We start from the raw sequence: 17,163 nt of genomic DNA, 5'->3' as shown, positions 1-17,163 counted from the left end.
TGTCCCGTCGATTCCAGTTCCTCATGTTGTCGGTCCCAGCCCTGGTGCATCATCAGTCCAAGAATATCATGTCCTTTGTCGCAGTTTTTGCATTCAAGAAGCCTAACCTTGAATCGCTCACGATGGCCACGTTCCAATGACTTGATCAAGAATCTGTGCAAATAGCCTTTAGTTTATTTAATTTTTATTCTTTTATTTTATATCTTATTCTTTTAATTTTCTTTTTTCTTTTTTTATTTTATCATTGTATTTTTCATTTTATTTCTTTATATTTACGTTTGCATACTATCCCATGAATCAAAGCTCTTTTTGGTATGCCCAACCTCATGAATCAGAATCATATGCCCCCAAGCCATCATGTAGACGTCCTCTTTCAGCCGGGAGTACTGGCCCACGTGTATCCCCCACTCGGTGAAAAGCACTTTTTTCGCATTTCCAGGCTCTAAGGCTCCGAGACTCACGATGCCATCGGTGCTTCCTCCAGCCAATGGCACAGACATCTCCTCTCTCAGCCCTGTGATACCTGGTCCCAACGCAACACCCGGATCTACCACCGATACCACCACAGCCCCATGGGTCACTTCTCCCTCCGTCCATGCAGAGGCTTCACCCAGTCATCAGGGACACCGTAGCATCTGCTATAAATGTCCCCATCGATACGTCTCGAATGGACACCGCAATTCTGCCACAAAGACCAGAAGGCCGCGTGCTCCAAATGAGGAAGCTGCTCCATCACACACCACCCGCAATCGCCCTCATGGCCGTACCTAGAGCCAGCTTCTCGAGATTCTTATCGTCCTGGCGCTCAATACCCTCAACACGAAATCCCACCATTGGGAACGCGACTCGGCGAAGGGCAGGCATCCCAGCCATGGCGTTGACCAAGTGGTCAATTGCCTTCTGGTTGTTATTGAAGTCCTGGTGGCAACCGGGAGGTGCAAAGTCCACGTCATCAGCGATAAAGATGGTCTCAATAGTCTCGCTGTGTGGCGCGACGACCGTCTCCAGAATCTCGCGAGCTGGGAGGATATTGAGACCGCTTGCGGACCCCAAGCCGGCGATCAATAGGCGTCTCAGCTGGCGGTGGGGACTGCTGCCTGGTTGAATGTCGGCAAAGGCTGTCATCGTGTCGAGCAAGGCTTGATTGTTGGCAGCATCGGAGCCTCGAATGAAGGTAAGCTCGTCGGCTTTGGTACCCATCGCGGTGCATAAAGCGGACGTGAGGCGCCCACAAAGGCTCGGGCTGAACGCGCTGTCGCTCACTCCATAAGCGTCCTCAGCCGAGATGAATTTGAGTTGTCGAACACGGGGAAGGATATTGGTGAATTTATGAAGCAGCGTGACCATATGGCCAACTTGAGCATTGTGCAAATCGCGCAAGTCCAAGCTCAGACTGCGAACTTGAGGGAGAGCGGTGATGAGCCGAATGATCTTGTCGCATAGACTGACTGGCTTTGACAGGTCCAACTCCCAGTAGGCAACCTTTGCGATCTCGGGGTGTTGAACGCAGACGTCGAGGGATCTGAATGGCGAGAATATCGGTTAGCAGGCCGACATCTTTCGCACAAACCATCAAGAGGTGCAAATGGATAACGACTAACCGGACATCATGAGCCAGGGCGCGGTAGGGAAAGTTGCCATTGTTCCCCTGCTCCGTTTCCCGTCTGATCAGACCTAGGAAGCGGCTGACCCCATGATCGGTACTGTTGCAGAAAATGTGTATATAAAATGGGCTCTGCCAGGAAGCTAGGGGAGATCTGTGTCGAAGAGGAGAATGAATAGGTAAGTGATCAAGTCGGCAAGAGAATTATGGTAAAGGCAGTGTGCGGATGGCATGTTTGGTGAAAAGTGGTAAGGTGCATGGCAGAGATCGCAGGCAAAAGCTTTATGCCCCCCCTTCCCGTCAGGTTGCTCCGTCCAATTCACTGGCGGTCGCGACTTCATTGCTCCGATATATTCACTTGTGAGGATGGGTCTGACGGTTTCGTCGCTCCCAGCTCTTCGTGGCGGTGACGACGCTCAGGGGAGCAGGTGAAGCAAATTGTCCTGACGGCTATGGGGTCCTGACCTGGGCCTACGGCTGGACACAGGTGTAGGCCTGAATAGTAAATTGAATTGTTAGATGAAAATGAAGAAAGAAGAAATGAATTCTGCAGCCTGAAGATTCATTTATCCTTCACAATCGGTGAGACCTCGCAACAAACCTTACGGAGTTCCGTATTCCTAACACGTCTCTCAAGCCTCCAACAGAGGGGCGTAGTCTTCTAACTCGTAACCCTAATCTGGATATCATCCGGGAATAGGTCCGACGTCAGGTTGTTGTTCGCTCCAAACTGTCTCTTGCATGCTGTCAGAAAGCATCGTGACAGGACGACATGGGCAAGATCCGGACTACCAAGGGTATAAGGTTGATCGCCAGGATGGAGCATGCCACGTTTGCACTGCTTGATAGATTGTGGTTGGTAAGGTCGCTGCGTTGGCGCAGGGCCAAACACCCCCTTCTAGTGCATACCACGGGGTTATTTGGGTGCCTGGAGTCCCACTTTCACCCAGGCTTTCACACCTCTGCCCCGGCTGTTTGGTGCCCAACCTGTCTTTTGGACCAGAGTGCCCGCCTTTTCCCGATTCACTGCTCTTTAAAAAAGCTTATCCATGACGATAAAATGAAAAACACCCCTTATCAGGTTTATTTAGGCCTCCCGCTGGATTTCGATGATTCAATTCGCCTCTTGAATCTGCTTCCAGGTCATCCAGAGGAGCCAGTCAGAATACGGCTGTTAAATTCTCGAATGGGACTCCTCCTTCCCACGAAGCGCTCTCCTACACCTGGGGGGGATCAAAACATTGACCTCTACGATTGAGGTGCTCTCTGACGAAGACAAGTCAAGCACCAAACCAGTCACCGAAATATGCATCACGGCCAACCGTCATGCAGCTCTCAAGCGCCTCCGGAGCCGTGAAGCTGACCGGATTCCGTGGGTCGACCCGATCTGTATCAACCAGTCGGTTGTGTCTGAGCGAAATCATCAGGTCAATCTCATGACATGTATTTACCAGACAGCTTCCAGAGTCATCGTTTATCTCGACGAGAGCTGTGAGAACAGCCGCGAAGTGAGACCGCCATCCTCTCACTTGCAAATGCCGAGAATGATAATGCTGTTCAGCAATACCCGAAAAGTATGAAATAATATTCGGAAGCCGAACGCAATCCAGAAGCAGAGGCTTGGACCATGTCACCAGAGATCAAGGTGGACCATTCTCGCTCAGCCCCCAAGATCTTCACCGACATCGCCGATGATTTCTTCCCACTCTGAATGGGACAAACTCTGTGGTCTTGAGCGCTACTACCGATATCATACATGCTCAAAGTTCCATAACTGGAGGGATTTCCTTGCAACTCAAATCAACCCTTGGCTTCGGATGAAGAGCGAAGGCGGCATCAACGACAGGTGGAGACCGCATCGATCCGGTCAAGCACTGGTATGATCTTCTTCGACGCTGGTACAGAACGCTGGCCAAAGGTGACGGCTATGGAAGTGAGCCTTTCTAATCCCTACTTTCCTCGGCCAATTTTTGATCACTCGATCATCAACAGCTCGATATAATCTTCTCCAAGTGTGACGGCAAAAAACTTGCTGTCACCGACACCGGTCTCGTCGGACTCGTACCAGCGAATGCGGAGAATAGGTGATACCCTGTGGGTGTTGGAAGAGCTAGACATACCATTTGTTTGCAGAAAGAAGGCTTCCGAGGAGCGGAATGTCGTGACGCTTGTAGCAGCCTCCTTGTTCCGTGGGATCACGGGGTCAGAGGCCTTTAGGGAGCATATCAATGACATAAAGGCAAAAGCAGCGGTTCCGAGACGACTAGAGGACCTCGTCATTGTGTGAGTTCTGGACCAGACAAGAGTCATTCATCCCTCTCACTGTGGTATATGAAAACATCGAATTCATCGAAGGAAGGCTGACCACACTGCGACAACCTATTTCGAAGACTTATATATACACATGATAAAACGCCCCTCCCGCACGCCCAAGCCCATCATGCGCTTCAAGAACGGAGATAACATCAGCAATAAGCCACTTCGAATCAAGCTTCCTCGTCGCCGCATCCCTCTCACCAAGCGTCACCTGGGCATTGACCCGCTTATCCGGATCCTGCATCTGCCAGATCCACCAAAGCCTATCCAGCATCGCATGATGGAAATAGAAAATCGGATCATTAGGCGAGACCATCGCATCTCCTCCCGGGTCTCCTCCAGAAATGTAATGGCCAGCTGTATGGATCCCAAAATTGTACGGGTCACTCGCATTCCGGGGTGCGTCAACAAGGTGTTGTAGAAGGTGTTGGTGTCCTTGGACTCATGATGAGATTGTACGAGCGGTCCGCGGTGGCGCCGAGGGCGGCGTCGACGCTGTTGTCGCGACGCATGCAGCGGGGGTTGTACCCGCCGTCGCTGGGGAGGGGGTTCTTGGGGACGTTGTTCGTCACTGGGGCGCCGGGACCGATGTTGGCCATGTAGCTGTTGAAGGAAGTTAGTCACCTCGGTACTGGGTGATCGGGTATAAAGAGGTACGAACACTTTGAAGGGACCTTCAGTCACGCATCCACCTCCACCGCAACCTCCCAATACCCTTCCTACTGGAAATCGATGATCTGGTACTAAAGGTATACGACTGGGACAACGGGGGTTCGAAGGGCACGTTTGGGTTCACGCCTTGCTCCTCGGCGACGAACAGAACGGTGGAGTGTCTGGCGCAGGACGTTGACCTAGCAAAGCTGCAGTGGTCCCAATGCAGCAACCCTGGGGTTGAGTTTCAATTTGACTTCGATGATATGAGCTTGAGTTTGAGGGAAACGTGGACGTGTTCGGGGTCTCTAGGGTGAGCATTTTCTAGCACACTTGGGCTTTGCTGCCGTGGGCAAGAGAAAGCAAAAGTTGGGCTAACCTCTTCCTAAGAATTACGTTCGATGCCATTGCGACGGGACTCAGATGTTGCACGGCTGTCTGGACAGTGACACGGAGAAAGGGGTTGAGTCGGATATTGCCATGTGATGGAGTTTGACATGGCGGCTGATGTAACATCATCAGGGATGGCATAGGTGCTTTTGAATTTTCTGGCGCCGTCAGAAGAGCATTCGAACACATACATATGGGGTAGAGATGGCAGTTTGGGTAAAAAAATAAAATCCAACTCGTGAGGTTATGCCCATCGCTCGTCTTCAAGTGGCCAATTGAATTCGGTTATATCTATGAACCTCCAGGACGTGGGAGTCGACTGGAGTATAATGATCTACCCATCTGTCGGCCTGTGACGAGACAAGCTACCAAAGCTTGAGATGTTGTAGGTTCTGTTGAAGAAAAAAATGTTTATTCATTCAAAGATTTGTTGAAGTTATTCCCAGAATTATCGATGTCGCTAACGGGCCGCTGCGCCGTCGTAAATGCGCGGGCCTTGTGTAAAATCCCACACACGGGGTACCTGAATGAGGCGGAGCATGGGTTAGTGCCAGGGTTGGCAACTGGTTCTAGACCCAGGCTGGAAATAAGCGCTTTGTTTTCCCCTTTTGCCAATCCGCAGCTGGAAGTCCTGGGGTCATTAGGTAAGAGGAGAAAAGGGGCCGCCAAGGATCACACATACGGAGGATCATACCACGTCAGCCTCGGTCTCTTAAAATGCCGTCTTCTCCCATCAGAAAGAACATTGATCAGTGTCCTCGGGGCCTCCTGACTGTCTCCCGCCTCGGCTGTCAAGATGCGACTCTCCCCGTCACATAGCAGCTCGTACCCTCTCATCGTCATTCTCAGCGCTTCAATTCTCCCAGTATGGTCCCAGTCGACAGTGAGGATATTACCCCTAGGCGACTCCATCACCGGCGGCCCTGAAAGCTGCTGGCAAGCCCTCCTCTGGCGCAGCCTCCAGCAAGCCTCCATCACCAACACCAAGTTCGTCGGCTCCCGGTCTGGTCAACAGTGCGATTTCGAATATGACGGGGCAAACGAAGGACACGTTATGATACAGGCCACGGAAATCGTCTCGGAAGGGAAACTTGTTCCGTGGCTAGAGAGTTCCAAGCCTGATGTGGTGATGATGCACTTGGGAACTAACGACGTGTTGAACAACAAGCCGACGGCGGAGATCTTGCAGGCGTTTGGGACGATGGTCGATTGGATGAGGGAGAGTAAGAAGGTCATGAGGATTATTGTTGCTCAGATCATTCCGTTGGACTCGGTGTTTTGTGAAGAGTGTGGGGAAAGAGTGGTCAGGTTGAATGAAGCGATTCCAGAGTGGGCTAAGGGGATGAATACAACGGAGAGTGTGATCGAGGTGGTGGATTGTTGGACGGGGTTCGACACGGATAGTATGACCAGCGATGGGGTGCATCCTAACAATGCCGGGAATGAGAAGGTGGCCGAGTGTTGGTTTAAGCCGCTGAGTAGGGCGATCGAGTCGGCGGGTGGAGGAGAGGAGGTTTCAGCGGCAGCATCACCTGGAATGAGTGCAGGGAGCAAGCTGGGCATCGCGGCAGTGGCAGTGACGGTTTTGTGCAGGTGGTGGTGGTAGGTGAGCAACAGAGACAAGACGGCGAAATATATACCACCTTTTGGCTCATCACACCAGCAAAGTATCTAACACTGCAGCTTGTGTATTGTTTCGTCGAGAGAAATCTTTTGCCGTTTTCGGACTCGCTTGCAGGGTGTGTGGTTAATGAGCGGCACCTCACCCCACCTCTCATTCTGACAAACTTATTTTCGGCTCTGGTTGAAATAATTTTCATACTGCGTGGGGATTACATTTTAACTAGATTTAAAATTAGTTTACAGTTTCTGAAATATCGGGAGACGGTAACTATAAAAGCTCTAAGCTATTTCCATTTAACGCCGTTTGCTTCATCTACTACACTCCCAGTCTCCCATTTTATATTCGTATTCTCAATGGCTTCGTACCTACCCAGTTCCTTAGCATCAGCCGCTGTCATTGCGAGCCTAGTCACCGCAGTAAAATCATCGTGGGAGCTGTCTCGTATAATAAAGAAGTGTGACGAACCCCTATCAGAACCTCTGAAAGAGATACTTTGTTGAAGGTACTTCTAGACAAATGGTTCGGTACAGCTAAACAATACACAACAATGGCTTATCTCAATCATAATAGTTTTAGATACCAACGATTGTGACTTATATTGTATACTGCGGAACTATCTACAGACTAGCTAGTTCCTCCGTATATATAGACCACCATTCCCCTGGATCATTGTCCTCCCCCAATGATCCCTAGAGCCCGATCGTTAGATTATTACGATGATCCAATGATCCTCTCCTGGTAGGTCTGCTTCCTGTTCTTTTGATGGGTTATCCCCTTCTCCCTTCTGATTGGCCGATGCTGCCGGGAGTCCGCATTCGAGAACGTAGCAAGAAGAAATACGACCAGCGTATACTGAAAAATCAGGAAACGATATCATTATGAGACTACGTAGGGCTTTGCGAGACGGCAGGATTTCCCATCAAAATTATAATTTCTGGAAGAAAAAGGTTATAATTGCTGTCTGGGAATAAGACCGTATGTTGACTCGATTGAGAGTATATCTAAGTATATATGCTTACTATCTATTTTAAGATCTGCCCTTCTCGATATTAAGTCTTATTTATTATGGGATTAAATAGAGGGGGTATATACAGATAAGTCATAAAGGATAAAGTTCGATAAATTATTTTAATTAGCTTTAAATTAAGATAATGGAAACCCTTTTTAAAACTTCAGGCATAATAAAAACAAACCATAAATTGAATCGAACTTACTTCTCTAATCTAAACGTTGCCCTCGGAAGGAGAAAAAATAATGAAAAACTGCCAGCTTTTTATACGTTATTTGTATATTAAGTACCGTTTGTCTCTTCGTTTTAACCTAGCCTTCAAGAGACTCTTGAACGATACAACCACCTCTAGTGGGATGGCGGAGAAATCAGGTGGGGGTGTGAGATAGGACAAGGTTGGCGAAGTAGATGGGACCCCTCCAAATCCTCCATAGCCAGCTTTCGGTACGCCCAGCCTTATTCTTTAATCGAGTTAATGCAAGTGCTTCGTTTTAGTACCCACGGGGGGATGCTTAGGGAGGTCGCACGTCGTTGAAGGCTTATTGTATCGCGTCGACGGGCGTTGGAGGTGAGCGTTGGTAATTGCGGCCGAAGCTCGCCGATTGAGTCACTGGAGAGTATCGAACCGACGAGAGAGGGGTCGTTCAAGCGTATTTTTAGGAACACAAGTGACAATTAACATTAGAATTAGCAACTCAAAACGTAGAATTTGGTAAATAGAAGTGAAATTTCTCCTCCTCGTTACAATGTGGCGTTCTGGCGCCCCTTTCCCAGCGCTCGGCAACTGTGTCGCAAACCTCAAATCTCGACCTGCTTTGGCGGTTTGGTGGGGCACCACAGCTGTCAGAAGCTTCACGTGATGCGGGACAGCCCTCCTTAAACTGACTCCGCACTCATTACTCCAAAAGCTTCTTCTGTTTCTTTAGCGACGGCAACGGGGTGACCATCACCAGCATCATGAATGTCTCGTCTAGCAGATGGTCTTTGGGTTTCGCCGGTCCTTTAACCCTTGGAAAATTTGTTTATATTAGCGTCCTTTCGATGTTGTTTACTAGCGTGACGCGCTCTTCCAGTTCCTCCAGCGTCATGATTGGCTCGACGTTGCCAGGGTGGTTTCTTTGTCGAAGTGCTGCTTTGGGGGTTTGTATATATGTGGTGTGTCGGGAAAGGCTATCTTTTGGTGGATGGGAGATATTTATCAGGACTCAGGACTCTTTCCATTCAATGAAAAGCTTGCTCTGAACGCTAAGCTTAAGTCTTACGCCACATCATCAGCGTAAGGCATTTAACTCATGCTTTATGACACATAAGACAAGTTCTTTGACGCCCGACTTACCTAAGCCGCAAATGCTACTCACCGACGCCACTTTAGACTTCGAAGTTAATCTCCAGCAAGTCTCTAAACTCCCACACTTAACTACAGTCACTTGTCCACTTGGGCATCTAACTGACTCCCTCTCAGCCCGGTCTCATCCCTCATCGGCGCCGGGGTTAGTCTTCCGCCAGCGGCCAAACTTGATCAACCTGCGACAAATGGTTGTAGCTCACTCTGATCCATTGAGGGGACTACCACTACATCAAGTTGATAAGGCATCATCTTTCCTGTATCCGAGATGCTGAGCTAACCTACAGTCCATCGCCTTGGGTGGGGCCCTGAGCTGGGTGAGCAAGGCCCTGAGCAGGGTGAGCAAACTTGAGGTTAATCACACCTGTCACATCGAAATGAATCTTAGATTAAGCATAGAACGCACATTGTGTTCTTGAACATGTACTAAGTATCCATCCGTCATCCCGCCGATTAGCCTTGTTGTGTGAGCGTGTTGGTTTGTACATCTGGCGTGTATTTTCCCGCTCCATAACCCGATGGACTCCAGCCCTCCCCTTCTTGAAGCTGTTTAAATACGTAAAAAAGTTTGTATTCAGCCTATTCCGCCTGCGGGCTTATCCTCCCCCCAACTCTCACTCAGTGTCATCCGAATAGAACACGAGCGTTCTCAATTCAATACTCTCCCTCTCAGGCTCATCCTCATGCTCCTTGTTCACAAAGGCCGTATGCGGCGCCCTCCGAGCTACGCTCCCGTCCGTCTTGGAGTCAAAACACTTGATCAACAACACTTCGTCGGTCGCCTGTCTATACAGATAATACCACATGTGCCCCGGATTCGCTCTCACAGAAAATGTCTCTCCATCCGTACTATCTACCTTGTGCTTCGGATTTGCTGCTGCCCCCATCACGGAATGAATCGGTTCACTCGTCGTCATTGCCGTCACAACATCTGGGGGAAAGAGCAATTTGATTGGAACCAAGTCTGATTCTGGAACAGAGCCAGCGTCTGCGACACAAAGAGGGTCTTTCAAGATATTCTTGATAGGCCGCCAGACATTGATGATTTGGTACCGTCCTTTGAGCAGAGCAGCAAGCCTGGCTTCGTTATCACGGAAATAATGAGAGACGCGCCTGTGGGCCCCGACATATGATACGTCGATGTGGACTCGGTGAACAGGACCGCGGTGGCGGTGGGCCTTGCTGAGAGGACCGCAGCGGATGGTGTGGTTGAAGATGAAGACTTTGGAAGCCCCAGTGCTGATTTACCCGACATCTATAAGTATATATCTATCTAAACTTCTCTATATAGAATGTTGACTTACACTTTCTTCAGTAGTTCTTCTGTTTCGGGGTAGTAGATGTTTCGAACATGCTCGTCATCGAGAAAACACTTTTCCTTGCTATCATGGCCAACGATTTGGAATCCCTGAACATCTAAAGTGTATTGAGACTCGTTACCACGGATGTCATGGATGACGCTTTTTTGCGGCTCGAATTTACTGGCGTATGTTTCTGCTCCGCTATCGACCGTCCTCTGTATGGCGGCTGAGTCATCGTCATTATCTTTGAAGTAATTCAAGATGGTGGTGACGTCGTGGGGTTTGACCTCCTCGGATTGTTCAGTTGGCCCGTGTGTCCCCGAGAGCTTTGGAGTATGGGGCGCTTGTGAGGACGCGTATGACATTTTGGAAGCTTTTGGAAAACGATGTAAATGAAGAAAGGAAACGATGTCACGGGCGCGGGCAACTACGGGCGGGCAGGGTGTTGTATATGAATGGAGGGGAGGAATGAACACCAGTCCACGAGGGAGCAATGTGGTTTCAGCCGACATCCTCTTGGCATTCCGTCTATGCGGGGGGGAGTACTTGTACTGTGATAGGTTTCTGGGCTGGGGAGCAAATATTCATGTTAATTCCGCCGGCTCGCTTAAGACGATCCGTAACGTACTATCAACTATTTCTAGAACCCAAGATGATCCAACACGGCTACAAGCTGCTCTTCACCTATACGTCTTAAAGCCATTCTCTGGCCCTCATCCGTATTCATCCTCAGAAAGTCAGTATTGATCAATCTCCAGGGTGTCAGGGATCCCAAGAGCTCGTCTACATCAGCAAGTTTGTCGATGCCCTGAATGGTGCTAGGCCGCTTGACATTTATTCTTTGCAGCTCATTCTCCCACGCCTGCGCAAGTTCCCAATCAACCCCTGGACCATTGGGAGTCTCTCTAGGTGTTGGAAGAGGTGAAGGAAACTTTCCGGTCAGCTTAGCTCTCCGAAGTTCTAACAACTCTTGTCCCTCTGGGTCTAAGTCGGCGATCCAGCCAGTAAATCGACCGCCGTTGGGACCAAAAGAGCGGAAGAACTCGTAGGCAGGGTGTAGAATAGTGCTGAAGTCGTAGTCGAGGAGCGCTGTGACTCGGCCTGTCGCAGGGTCGTGGAGGAGATTGTCCGAGGCTTTTACCTTCAGGTTAGCGCTAGGGAAGTTACATTAAATAAAAGACTTACTAAAATCTGCGTGTATAATAGCCCTGTCATGGCTAGATGCCAGGTCAGAGAATTGTGCTGATAAGCCACGCTCGATGAAATCATCGACACGGTCTCTGATGTCGTTCGGCCGCCATCCCTTTAGATACGGGTTTTTATCTGCCTTATCGAGTGCGGCTTTGAGTCGGCCTCGGTAGGAATTTTCGAGGGAAGACCATGGCCCGGCACCGACGCTAGGCATAGGCGCGCTGACAATGGCACCGTTGCTGTCAAAAGTCAACCCTCCCCAGCCCTGAATGCTCTTGGGAAGCGGATAGTCTTGTAGTGCCTTCAGAATAGCCGCCATCTGCCTCAGAACCGCGGTTTTTTGTTCCAGGGACGCGGTTGGGCTAAACACGTTATCAAGCGGCACTCCGGGCATCAAGTCCTGCAAGATCCAGCCCAAACGCCCTTGACTAGCACCACCCCAGCCGAAGACGCGGGGGACGATGTTGGGCTTGATGTGGCGAAGAGCCGCCGAGGCGAGGGTAAGGATAGCGACTTCATTCTGCACGCGGGTTTCTTGGTATATGCCCTCAGCATTAGCGTTGCTGAGGCGCATTATAAACGCCCTAGCACCTGCAGGAATGGGGACGCATCCCGGCAGCTCAACACCGTCATCGGATATGTCGACGGGAAACTCGAGGCGGTAGACGAAGTTGTTGTATTTGAAGGGGAAGTCGGCTTCGTATTGAATCGGTGTGATCTTGGTCTCCGCTATGTTCTGCGATTTCACCAATTATTAGATAGGTATGTGGAGACTGGACTCCACCTTGGACTCTCCATATTGTTAAGTTCGATTGCAGCCTTGTGAAGTGCTTACCTCGTTAGAAAGACCAAAGTGATCTCCCAAAAGTCCCCGAATGTAGTCAAGGCGCGCCTGGTAGTTGGTGTGGTTGTGAGAAGGGGCCGTCATGCTTGCGAATTGCTGCGTTGAGAATATTGCGTGTTTTTCGTTTTGTTGCTTTTCGTTCGATGTTTGGAGTTGGAGCACTGGTACTGGCTTATTGAGTCGGCGCGTTGCAAGGGTCAGATACGTGCACACAGTATTTGCGCACTGTATGTACAAGATCAAAACCACTCATTCGTACTGTTTGATGACTAAACCTGGCTGAAGTGGGCTTTTTTGAGTTGGCTGGTGGCCGCCTCGTACCACAGAAAACACCGGAAAAGCTCAACAATTGTCAGTGCTCGTATTTACTGAAAACAGAGATTGGCGCTCTTAGGCCATATCTCACCCCGGTGACTCATTCGTACTGTACATATGCAATAATCCAATCAACCCCAATTTTTTAGGAGAATTGAATTGATTGCCAGGATTTATTAGATTAGGAAATTGTCCCATTACCAGCGCTGGTCCGATCCTAATTTAGTGAGCGCCCCGCCGTCCGAATTTGGCCTCATACACCGGCTACAACGTCGCCTTCAAATAAATACATTACATCTCCTTTTTCGCTATGTTATATCACGATCTAACGAGTCTGGCGCCTACCAAGATCGCTCTCCAGGCCTCGACGGTCCCTGTTGATGGAGTAATTACCATCTGAGTTGCGGTCATGGTGCCAAGAAAAGAACGAGATTCGGGGTGTTGTGCTGTTCCCCCACAGACGAGCGGCAGGGTAGATGACCGGTTAATACACCCCGCAGGTGACAACGCATTGCAAAATGCGGGCTCATATTATCACGCCACGGGTGTAGGCCGTGTGGTTGACAACGTCGGTAGATGATGGTGCATAATCTCGTAGGTACCCACCGAGGTAGTCAAGGACGGATCCCAGCACATGTTTGGATTGTCCCATCCCACCTTCGCTTCTGTCCAGTATCGAGTATCGACAACATCATTTTGATATTGGTGAGAATGGACGACCGTCATCTACAAGAGTTTGATAAGGGGATGCCCTCATCTAAGCGATCGAGGAGCAGCATTGTGTATCTACATGTGTTTCTTTTCTCCACTGCAATCTTCCTCAATATCTGGGCTTTACGTCAGCCAGGCCTCCGTTCGCCGCAGTTCTTGGGGTCGTGCGATGGCGATTGTCAAACGAGGCTCATAGGGAGTTGTCAGTAATCCGCTTCTGCTCTACGTACTTCGACACATGTACCCATGCTAATCAAGGCCAAAGACCCTTTGGAACAATTAGCGACGGTCAGCCCCGTGAAGTTCGATGCTGAGCTTTTCGCTGCCTCCGTTTATAAAGGGGAGCCGCGCAAAGAACTCGATGAAGCTTGGAACAAATTAGTTGATCGTATGTATCTCACGGTGTTGTTTATTTACCGAAGTTGACCAACGATATATCCAAAACAGATCCCATGATTCTTGTCGACAACAAAACTCTGCAGGATTTTGATCCGACAACAAAGCTCACCAAGGGCGTGAACAATCACTATTATGCCACTGTTGAGGTTTTCCATCATCTCCACTGTTTGGACATCACTCGAAAGTACATTTGGAGAGACTATTATAAACACGTTGATACTTTCCAAAACCCCCCCGAGATTGTGTGGAAGCATGTCGGTAAGTTAACAAAAATCACTGCAACTCAATCCAAATGTTAGGTACATAACGCTAATACCACAAGATCACTGTATTGACTTGCTACGGCAGGTGCTGATGTGCAACAGTGGCACCGATCTCTTGTTCTACACTGATCTTGGCGATCAGCAACCTGAAGCTCGTGTCTCGACAAGGCACATGTGCAGAAATTTCTCACAAATATCGGAGTGGGTATGGAAGCATGATTCTGAACTTGGTAAGTATGCAGAAGACTAAGGTTTCAGGAGTTCAAGCAAACACTTTCGAGTTTAGCCAATGGCATGTTCACAGACAAATAAATTTACCTCACTCCAGCCTGGTGGCTATCAAGGGGAGTCAATGAGAAATATAGATGAGACAATGGATATTGAAATACCTAGGCAATGGAATAAATCTTGGCACATATGATACTTGAACTAGAAACGCGTGTGTTGTTTCTACCAACAGACAGCAAAGCTCGCAATCAAACCCCGTTCAAGGAGAATATGTGTAAGTTCCCCAACCTAGAGGATCGTTGGTGACTAGCGTATTTTTGTCCAGTTCCGTTGTCAGCCGTCTATTCCATGCCCATTGCTGAACCTTGGCAAAATTCCGACAAGTGTGCACGACCTCGGCGACAATCTTCATGGGAGAGGAGGAAGTTTGACGGGCAAATGTTGTTGGCGTTATGTCACTGCTGCACTATATTTGGTTAGCAATAGCTCTTGTTAGCCTGCTGAGTATCACATGTTTTGTTCAAGACAGGATAGGAAGTGGTGAGGAGACTGTACCATTACGCTCTGTCGGAGCATATCAAGACAGTGATCGAGATGTTCTATGCCCAGCAGCTCGTCCACGTTTGTCATATCGACAGCACCATATAAGCCTTTCCGGATCAGATTCTGAGAATGACGCTCTGTGTTACTCTTTGGTTGACCATGCAAAAATAATGTAGGCCGGGACAATCTTACCAAACAATGAAGTTGATGGAACAAACTCAGTTGGACAACATATCCACCCTCTCGACCTGGAATCGGGAGCGTTTTGTTGTCCATTGGCCGGGCTTCGTCTGCGCTAATCCTCGAGATCCCGACTTTAAACGAGCCAGTTCTCAGCATAACATCAGGAAACAAAGCGTTTTCAGCACGCAACTTACAGTCATAGAGACCAGCCCAGAGCTTGTTGTTCTCCTCCGAAGGTGGCCCCTGGAATGGTGATTGTTCAATACCAAAACCGCTGGAGAAAACAACCCGTTCATGGCTAATGGCAGGTAAAGCCGGAGCTATTACATTCATTAATCAGCCATAACTGAATCATGTAAGGTGAGGCAGCACTTACAGTAAGTCAATATCCGGTCCCGTGCAGTGTTTGAGAGCAAGACTTTTCCCAACAAAAAGAAGTTCAAAACTATCGAGACGAGAAATACTATGGTGGCTGTGGCTGGTCGGCGAAGAGAATGTGGCAAAGGTTTATGATGATGAGCTGCAGAGCCATTTCGGGTTGCCGTGTCGCCTGACGTGCTGTCTGGGCCTATGTTTCTGAGGCGAACATATTGTCTGCTTTGGAACATGATTTCTCCTTGAGGTATCTCTCACTGTCTCGTGGCGCATGGAAATTTCTTGCCCCTTTGCATCCGTGGATTGGGAGTAGAGATGTACTGGCTGGGCCTTGGCTGGGGGAAGCGGCGGGATGGGATGGGAGGGGTGGCAAACGGAAGGGCGAGACGAGGATCCGGACGAGGAGGGGCAAATGGAGGAGGGGGAAAGGGAGGGGAGGACTTGGCAAACCCGAGCATCTGGTACACCCGAATAACCGGGCTTTAGGCATCAGCATGGTAGTTATAGTAGGGGCGGCATAAGGAGGGCGGCACGGGGAGTAGATGGGAGGTTCCGAGACCAGAGGGGGTGGGGGGCAGTACGTGGAAAGGGAAGTTAGACTTGGCAAACCCGAGCATCTGGTATACCCGAAGAACCGGACCTTAGGCGGTCAGCATGATAAGAGGAATTGCAGGGGCCAAGACTATTGCTCTTTATATTACTTGACCAGGTGGGGGTTTGACATCGTCACTGCCTAGCTCTAGCGATATGAGTAAGTAGCTAAGTCAAAGTAGCGAAACCATCTTGATATTACCTATCCCACGCATCATCATTACCTGCATACATAGTATTGCATTCTGGGATACTGCGGTCGGCAGTTAAGTTGCCGTTCAACTTTCACACTCGCTTTCCCATTACATATACGCCCATTTTGGGACACAGGGTTCCCTCTCTTTGTTTCTAAGTGCTTGCTTGCTTCTCACTGTGCACTGCTACCGACGCTGCCCAACAATGAGGGGCTTCATCTTTGCCACAGCCTTCACCGGCGTAGCCTCCATGGCTATAGCTCCGTCTATGAGTTCTGAGGTAATGATTCGGCATCCAGTCTTTGAAGAAAAGTCTATTTACTAGCGTTCTGCCGCCAGAAACTCGACATCGACACGCGAGAGCCAGGTCTTCCCCCGACCGTCGACGCTTCGGCCACTAGGTCGGCCTGGGTATCTTCCTATTCCTATGGCAAAAAGAAGTTCGAATGGGAGCACCCGAATCACTGGGTATGCTATATTGGTTTTGGCTCCTGAGTCTCATTGTTTCTGACGTTCAATCAGCTTCCCTCGGGGCCCGGATACCTCGACCTTGACTCCCTTGAGAAAGGATACCGCGCACACCTTATGGCCATGGATAGTTCAGCTTCTTGGCTACACACGAGCGTGGTTGGGGTCAAGCGCTTCTTTGGCATGTGAGATACATGTAGCGCATGGAAGTCTGAGGAGCCAATGAGTTACCCGTGTTGCACTTTCATTTTTTGGTGTTCATGTGTCTACTCGAGTAACATTTGCGGTATTTGCGCACAGCTATCCATTCCTTTTCAAAGCTTCAGACATGTCTCTCAGAAATACCTACCTAGCTAGCGAGGTGGTTCATAAAGTAATTCGCATTCACTGAATGCAGAATTGAGTCCTGTCTCTCGTGCTTAGATGCAAACAACACTGAAGAAAACTGCGTACCTAATCAATCTACACAAAAATATTCTATTGACTTCCTGCCTGTAGATATCTACCTTACTTTTGGTTCCCTACTTGGTAGATCAAGAAGTACAATGAGGGGCTAAAAGCTGCCAAGTTCCGGCTAAGATCTTCAGCATATATTACAAGTACCTTACCCTTCCCTTCC

The 17,163-nt window shown here is 49.2% G+C and overlaps 8 protein-coding genes across 8 annotated transcripts; 3 read left to right on the top strand and 5 right to left on the bottom strand.

The window, feature by feature from the left end:
- Nucleotides 1-151: 151 nt before the first annotated feature.
- Nucleotides 152-1,695, bottom strand: QC763_600495 (uncharacterized protein; the record flags this gene model as incomplete). Its single annotated transcript, XM_062913904.1, is given in 3 exon segments — nt 152-1,522; nt 1,602-1,685; nt 1,691-1,695. Coding segments are annotated over 3 exon segments (879 nt in total). The 3' UTR covers nt 152-732.
- A 2,300-nt stretch (nt 1,696-3,995) lies between these two features.
- QC763_600500 (uncharacterized protein) lies at nt 3,996-4,518 on the bottom strand (the record flags this gene model as incomplete). The annotated part of the gene is made up of 2 exons (XM_062913905.1): nt 3,996-4,305; nt 4,379-4,518. The coding sequence occupies 2 exons, from the start codon at nt 4,516-4,518 to the stop codon at nt 3,996-3,998; spliced, it is 450 nt and encodes a 149-aa protein (XP_062763069.1).
- A 1,238-nt stretch (nt 4,519-5,756) lies between these two features.
- Nucleotides 5,757-6,566, top strand: QC763_600510 (uncharacterized protein; the record flags this gene model as incomplete). Its single annotated transcript, XM_062913906.1, has 1 exon — nt 5,757-6,566. The coding sequence occupies one exon, from the start codon at nt 5,757-5,759 to the stop codon at nt 6,564-6,566; it is 810 nt and encodes a 269-aa protein (XP_062763068.1).
- Nucleotides 6,567-9,552: 2,986 nt separating this feature from the next.
- QC763_700810 (uncharacterized protein) lies at nt 9,553-10,751 on the bottom strand (the record flags this gene model as incomplete). Its single annotated transcript, XM_062915093.1, has 2 exons — nt 9,553-10,177; nt 10,243-10,751. 2 exons carry the CDS (start codon nt 10,749-10,751, stop codon nt 9,553-9,555), a joined length of 1,134 nt encoding a protein of 377 aa, XP_062763067.1.
- Nucleotides 10,752-10,797: 46 nt separating this feature from the next.
- On the bottom strand, nt 10,798-12,644 carry QC763_700820 (uncharacterized protein). The gene is made up of 3 exons (XM_062915094.1): nt 12,266-12,644; nt 11,425-12,166; nt 10,798-11,373 (listed from the first exon to the last, which is right to left on the bottom strand). Exons 1-3 carry the CDS (start codon nt 12,356-12,358, stop codon nt 10,880-10,882), a joined length of 1,329 nt encoding a protein of 442 aa, XP_062763066.1. The 5' UTR covers nt 12,359-12,644; the 3' UTR covers nt 10,798-10,879.
- A 177-nt stretch (nt 12,645-12,821) lies between these two features.
- QC763_700825 (uncharacterized protein) lies at nt 12,822-14,377 on the top strand. The gene is made up of 4 exons (XM_062915095.1): nt 12,822-13,502; nt 13,566-13,688; nt 13,748-13,957; nt 14,022-14,377. Exons 1-4 carry the CDS (start codon nt 13,166-13,168, stop codon nt 14,210-14,212), a joined length of 861 nt encoding a protein of 286 aa, XP_062763065.1. The 5' UTR covers nt 12,822-13,165; the 3' UTR covers nt 14,213-14,377.
- On the bottom strand, nt 14,164-15,861 carry QC763_700830 (uncharacterized protein). Its single transcript, XM_062915096.1, has 4 exons — nt 15,293-15,861; nt 14,746-15,236; nt 14,352-14,656; nt 14,164-14,235 (listed from the first exon to the last, which is right to left on the bottom strand). The coding sequence occupies exons 1-3, from the start codon at nt 15,522-15,524 to the stop codon at nt 14,450-14,452; spliced, it is 930 nt and encodes a 309-aa protein (XP_062763064.1). The 5' UTR covers nt 15,525-15,861; the 3' UTR covers nt 14,164-14,235; nt 14,352-14,449.
- Nucleotides 15,862-16,076: 215 nt separating this feature from the next.
- QC763_700835 (uncharacterized protein) lies at nt 16,077-17,033 on the top strand. The gene is made up of 3 exons (XM_062915097.1): nt 16,077-16,356; nt 16,416-16,544; nt 16,599-17,033. Exons 1-3 carry the CDS (start codon nt 16,282-16,284, stop codon nt 16,731-16,733), a joined length of 339 nt encoding a protein of 112 aa, XP_062763063.1. The 5' UTR covers nt 16,077-16,281; the 3' UTR covers nt 16,734-17,033.
- The last annotated feature ends 130 nt before the right edge of the window (nt 17,034-17,163 follow it).

The sequence above is a fragment of the Podospora pseudopauciseta genome, chromosome 6 (assembly GCF_035222475.1).
Source record: "Podospora pseudopauciseta strain CBS 411.78 chromosome 6, whole genome shotgun sequence".
NCBI lineage: Eukaryota > Fungi > Ascomycota > Sordariomycetes > Sordariales > Podosporaceae > Podospora > Podospora pseudopauciseta.
Note: the sequence above shows the minus strand (reverse complement) of the source record. Positions and strands in the feature narration are given on the sequence as shown.